We start from the raw sequence: 6,037 nt of genomic DNA on the forward strand, positions 1-6,037 counted from the left end.
TAAGGCCTGTCCAATAATGCTGCCTTGAATGGTACCGAGAGGTTTACATGAGCAGTAACGATGAAGTAACTGAGGGCCAAGTAGCAATGGAGGCACCCATAGTGTTTCCACCCTTTTCTTGTGCATATCATCCTCTTCTTTCTTCTTCTGCACTTGGGAAAATGTTTGATACAGTCCTGATTTTTCTTGATTTGTTTATTTTTGTCTGTGCCCAGATACTTTGCCACCAGTGACATGAAGATGTATTCCAGCTCAGGACTTATTTTTCATTAAAAATGTCAAAAACCTTCAAAGAATCACAAAAGTTATTATGTGGATTTTTAAAAGCGTTCTGCTAAATCAGTGGCAAAGCTTTACGTTATCAGACCTGACTGTGGTGTGCTGCATTGTGTAAAAGCATACTAAATTTGACCAATAGGCTGTACAGCAGTAAGAACACGTGCCAATCAAATTCATGTTGCTTTAATGCGTCTCTTTTACCGGCACTTACGACGCCTTTAAAAAGATCAGTGAAGTAGCCGTGATGTCCGTGGACTCTCATGCATATGTAGAAAAAAACACGGAGAAGGGGCTTCGTTACCGTACAGGCAGCAGACGCGTACCGAACCGTGGCTATAGAGCTCCACTGAGACAGAGTGGGTTCGTTTCACAGTTCAGTCTTTCACATCTGTGTCCAACAATCTTGGGTGACCTGGTAGTCAGGTTGTTGCGTATCACACAGACTCCCTGATTTGAATTCCGGTTGGCTGAATGTCCTCACTTGTGTTTCAAATTGTGTAAATAAAGGTCAGAAAATAGAGAGATTTCTACCGCTTTCAGACGTCTTTTTCCTTCAGCAGATGTGTGGAAGGAGGTAATGTTAGATTTGCACGGTGTGAGGCAAGTCCAACTAAATTTTTCATGAATCGTGACCTTTTATGCACAGACGCTTTTGAAAGACGGGGATCAAAAGGTGCGTATCGTTTTTGTCAAGGGTGTGCCGGAGCATGACATCACGCGGAGGAAATACGCCGAGGTGACGTGTTTGCACATCGCCTTGGCGACGCCCATTGTCTTTGGGGTCATGACGAGGTTGAGCTGTTAGTCTGTTTGAGTTCAGTGTGGTGGATAGAGTGGTAGAGGAGCAGTAGCCCCCCCCACCCGTCATAGTTGGGAGTGGACGTTGGGGGCGGGGGGCCATGGGATCAGTTGAGTGGCTTGCCTCATTACTGTAAGGTCTTTTGCATGCCTGAGTGGCGCTGGAGCGAGCTGATGAGCAGATGTTGGACTGTTGCTTTTAATTAAATCCTCTTAACCTTTGTTCGGGCTCTATTGAGCGTATGCTCACGTTTGCTATATCTTTCTTTATAAACTGACCTCCTAGCACACACTGCTGACAGTCTCAAAACCTTGTCAGTATAAACGTGTGTTCTGTCAGTTTCGAGCTGCTTTAAGGAGAAAAAGTGTCCTTGTGAATGTTAAATTATGTCATTTTCTTTCCATGATGCAGACCAGTTGAAGAAGCAGCACCGTCCCTCAGAAGAGCCTCTCCCACTTCAAAAAAGAGCAGCGCTGCCTCTGTTCTCCATTTTCACCTCCAGCCCCACCAACCACACCTTCAGGAAGCCCATTTTTAAAAGAAGTGCACCGAGTAGTCCTGGCCAGGAAACGTCCAATTGTTGTGACGACAAAGAAAACCAGCAGATCGCCTCTGCATCACTGAAGACTAATGGTTCAGATGAAGCCAGAGGAGACCAAACCAGTCTGGCTCCAGAGCCCGCTCCAGTAACGGCCCCGCCCAGCTGTGAAAACGAACCACCTGCAGCAGGCAGTTCAGACGAAGACGAAAAGGACCAGACTGTGTTTTTTACTCCAGAACTTTTTGAGGGTGAAGGAGATGAAGGCGGTGCACAGGAGGAGACGAAGGCAGAGTCACTTCCAGAGTCGGTCCAAGGAGCAACGAGCACAGCCTCGGTGACCGAAGAGCTCCTCAGCTCTGAGCAGACCCACGTGCGAGGGCTCGCCTCGGCTCTGGATGGACAGAGTGCTGTTTCAGTCAGTGAGCAGAGCGCAGGACTGTCGCAGGGGAAGGAAGAAGTCAGAGGACAGAAGCAGTATGAGGAGGGAGAGGGTAGACAGAGAAGCAGCAGGCTGTCCAGGTCCAGACAGAACGTTTCCTCCACTCAAACAGGTCTCAAACTCAAACAGCAAGACGAGGCAGAAGGTCCTACACTACAATAAACATTCAAAATATGGAAACCAGATTCATGTTAAAATCAGCTGAGGTGCAATAGAAAGCCCTACATTCAGTTCATCATTTAGTCCTGTTTAATGATGTGTTTGTAGATTATGGGTGAGGAAGGGGAATGTTTTAGATGTCTGAGTGAACCAAAGACGGGCCTTTTTTCAGTCTCATTTACAACCATGTAATTATTTGTTGTGCAGTAAGTACAAATATTTGCATAAACTTTGTTAGTTCACAATAAAATTGTTCATCTCTATTCCTGTGGTGATTTTGTGACAATTTCTTTTAGTTTGATGTTTTTGTGTCTGTTTCAAACAGATATGAGTCTTACGCCGCTGGCAGCAGGTAGGTTGTGTGTTTATCATAGCTGAGTAAAGCTGGTTATTTGAAATAAAAACATAAACAGCTGTCAGTTTGTCACTAATTTGAACTTAAACTAATATTAATGTCAATAGTTGTCCTCTTCAACATGGCTGAGCAGCCATCAGTCCAGGCAGGCGAGTTAGAGTCATGTCAGCTCACGAGCGACGTAGAAACCAGTTTGATCTCAACTGGGCCAGATCAGCAAAACTAACAGCCACAAGGTTTCGCCTTTGCAGCGCCATGTTGGACCCCTGCTGGCGTCAGAACTGATAAGCCTTCATGGCGTGGATCCAGCAAGGCGCTGAAAACTGCTCTGAGATTTTACAAACATGCCGACTGCACAGCCTCGGCGTCTCTTGTTCCACGGTTCGTTCCTGCGGCGCTGCCATTTGAGTCCAGTGGACTTAATGTTATGTTGAGAAAACACTTTCAGATGATTTGAGCTTCGTAACGTGGCGCCTTATCCTGCTGAACGCAGCCACAAAAGCTGGTTACGCTGTAGTCGTAAAGGGATGGATGTGGTCTGCAAAAGCACTCAGATAAGCTGTGGTATTTAAACGATGCTCAATTTGTACTAACGGGCCCAAAGTGTATCCTCTACACCTTAAACCACAACCAACCTGACCCACTGACACAAGGCACAATGGATCCATGTTGTAAAGTCTGAGCCCACCATCGGATGATGCAGCAACACATCATTTGTAGCCTCAGACTCCAGGAGTAACAGCTGCTGTGTTCAGAGATGCTCTTCTGCATATTGTAGTTTTTTAAATCTTTGTGATTCAAGCAGATTCTCTACAGATAGAAATAGTTTTTAGACGTCTGCACATCTGTGTAGTGCTGGTATCACCACAGTAGTGACCAGAACACAATTTATTGAAAAAATGGAGTAATTAATAACTTCATCTACGGAAAACAATCTACTGGACTGAAGTGACAAGTCAGCATGGCCACCAGGCCCAGGGCTGCTCGACGTCCCTGCCAAAACATCCGAACCGCTCATCCAGATGAGGCTGGCATTGTCCCACTTTTCCGGCATCGCGCACTATTCAACAACAGCAAGTACAGCCGGTAACGTTCAGAAGGAAGTCGATAAAGAGTGAATTTGTTGTCCCATCCCTGCTGTGGTTCACTAGTTATTGACACGATCATTTCCATAGATTTGATTTCACTTCTGTGTGACTGTTTGACGGTAACTCCTGCCGTCATCCTCCAGTTGTAGAGGAACAATTGGTATTTGTGGCTCGTGCGTGTGCATAGCAGACTGTGTGTAATCAGTGTAAAGGTCAGACTTGAGTGTTTGTGTCAAAAGAGGGCATGTCGTTTAATCAAACCAATGCTAAATACAGAATCATCAAACGGGCCGAGTTGAAAGGAGGCAGAACGATGACATTAAACGTGATTACGCTGATGTGATTCGTCTCATTACGGGATGAGCTTCACCAATGTGTGATTTGCACAGACGAGCAGAGTCGACAAGTGTTCCATTAAAGCCTTTCTTTGCTCGTCAGCTGCCTACCCAAGACCCTTGTACATGTAATCGTGCATGACCACTCGTTAACATAATCAAAACTCGGAGCGCGGAGAGGCCGGCGAATGTGTGTTAAAAGCACTTAATAGGGAACCCGCATTACAGGAAGGCCCAGTAATGGCTGTGGATGACTGTGTTCTTTGCCATTAACCTAATTCAGCCTTTTCCCTAACCAAGTCATTAAAGTTACACTATAAAACATTTTTATTTAAGAGACACACACTGGAGCCAAAGTCACAAATTGGAAATGCAACAGAAAAAACAGTAATTTTACAGATTTTTGCTGCTTGCCTAAATTCAATTTTGGTGCTGGAAATGGTCTGTGCCATCAGAGGTTTTCAATAACGTGCTCTTTCTGCTCGTTCCACACTTTTTTAGACTGAAGTCATTAATTATTGTGATGGTGAAGCAAAGTGCAAACAGTCATTACCCCCAGTTTGGACCCTGCTTTTAAATTAAGCATAAAACTTTTTGATGAAGCTCATAGCAGCGCTGGGTAAGGTCACCCTGCTGAGGGTCTTCACGGGACGCTCTGAGCGCTTCTTCACTCGCCCTCCCTGAGCTCTTTTCCTCTTTCTGTCCCATTGTCATCAGGTGCTTGTTTGTATGGGATCGTGTGAGCTTTCTTTTTAATACTGCAGCAACGTGCTTTAGAAGTTAAAGCGCCTTGTCGCGACTGCTGCCAGCAAAGGGTGGGTAGGCTGTCAGGAGTCATGTAGAACATTAATGTCCTCAGAGAAGTGATGCATGTAAGATTTAGCTAATTTGCATCTGCACTGCCTGGATGGGTGAAGGAACCAATGAAAAAGCATAAAATCCCATTATTAAGGAACAAATGTGATCTAATAACTCAGATACCAAGTCCCATACATCAAATACGTCCGAAAAGTTATTTATTAAGAAATACATCTAAAAGAACAATTATAACCTGTTAGATGATCAATGCTGAGCTAACTTTTTGGTCATCTGGTTTCACACCAAGTGAGAGAAAGTGGAACTAAATGCTTGTTTTCAAACGCTCAGGGACTTCATGCCAGAGCTCCTTACGTTCCCTTGTTGAGCCACTGATCTCAAAGCTCTGGATGTGTGTTCAAAGCAAAGCTTGGGTGAAGTCAAATCACTTTATTTAGATAGCATGTAGTTCTTTCTTCCATAAGGTGTAAATAGAGCATAAAATATCTCAATATCAAAAACATAGAAACTGAAAAACACAAAGTAAAGGCACAGAACTCCAAGCAGACGCTGCCTGTTTGTGCTTTTTATTTCGCCTCACTCGCGCGCCTGTGAGAAAGACGAGCGCTCGGACTCGGTAAAGCCATCAATGCCAACAGTCTCATTTTTATAGTGCAGTTTTATAGCAACAGAGCCCCTTCATCTATCAACACACTGCTTGGCTCTCCTGCATGTCACATTTTGTCTGCAGTTTGTAGGATTCAGAATGGTTTTTGTCCAAATGTTTGCCCTGCTGAAGACAACTGTGGGTATTTAATGTGGGCTTTTTGCATCAGCACTGTCGCCTCACAGCAAGAAGGTCCTGAGTTTGATTCCACCACCTGGCTTTCTGTGCATGTTCTCCCCGAGTCTGTGTGGTTCTCTCCAGCTACTCTGGCTTCCTCCCACAGACTAAAGACATGCAGTTAGTCGCCGTTTGAATTGGCCGTTCTAAACTTCCCTTAGGTGTGAATCTGAGTGCGAATGGTTGTCCGTCCGTCTCTGTGTGTTAGCCCTGCGACAGACTGGAAACCCGTCCCAGGCGTACCCTGCCTCTCGCCCTGTGGTAGCATTCGGCCCTTCTGTGTGCACCACTGTGCTTAAACCATACAGATATTTGTTACCTCCCACCACCAGTTTAGTAGGGGAGACCGGGGATAGTTGTAACATTTTTGACATTTCTGTCTGTAAATTGGAGCTCTTTTAAG

General features: G+C 45.1%; 1 protein-coding gene across 1 annotated transcript in view; it reads left to right on the forward strand.

Moving 5' to 3' along the window:
* brip1 (BRCA1 interacting helicase 1) overlaps nt 1-2,480 on the forward strand; it is a 42,252-nt gene extending 39,772 nt beyond the window's left edge. The window contains exon 20 of the mRNA XM_086260592.1: nt 1,490-2,480. Coding sequence (XP_086116718.1) covers nt 1,490-2,220 — 731 coding nt within the window. The 3' untranslated portion in view covers nt 2,221-2,480. The remainder of the gene's footprint in view (nt 1-1,489) is intronic.
* Nucleotides 2,481-6,037: the final 3,557 nt, after the last annotated feature.

This window comes from Aulonocara sp. 'chitande type north' Nkhata Bay, linkage group LG14, assembly GCF_057382095.1.
Source record: "Aulonocara sp. 'chitande type north' Nkhata Bay isolate Kocher_YH1m ecotype deep benthic linkage group LG14, A_spYH_male_GT1.1, whole genome shotgun sequence".
NCBI lineage: Eukaryota > Metazoa > Chordata > Actinopteri > Cichliformes > Cichlidae > Aulonocara > Aulonocara sp. 'chitande type north' Nkhata Bay.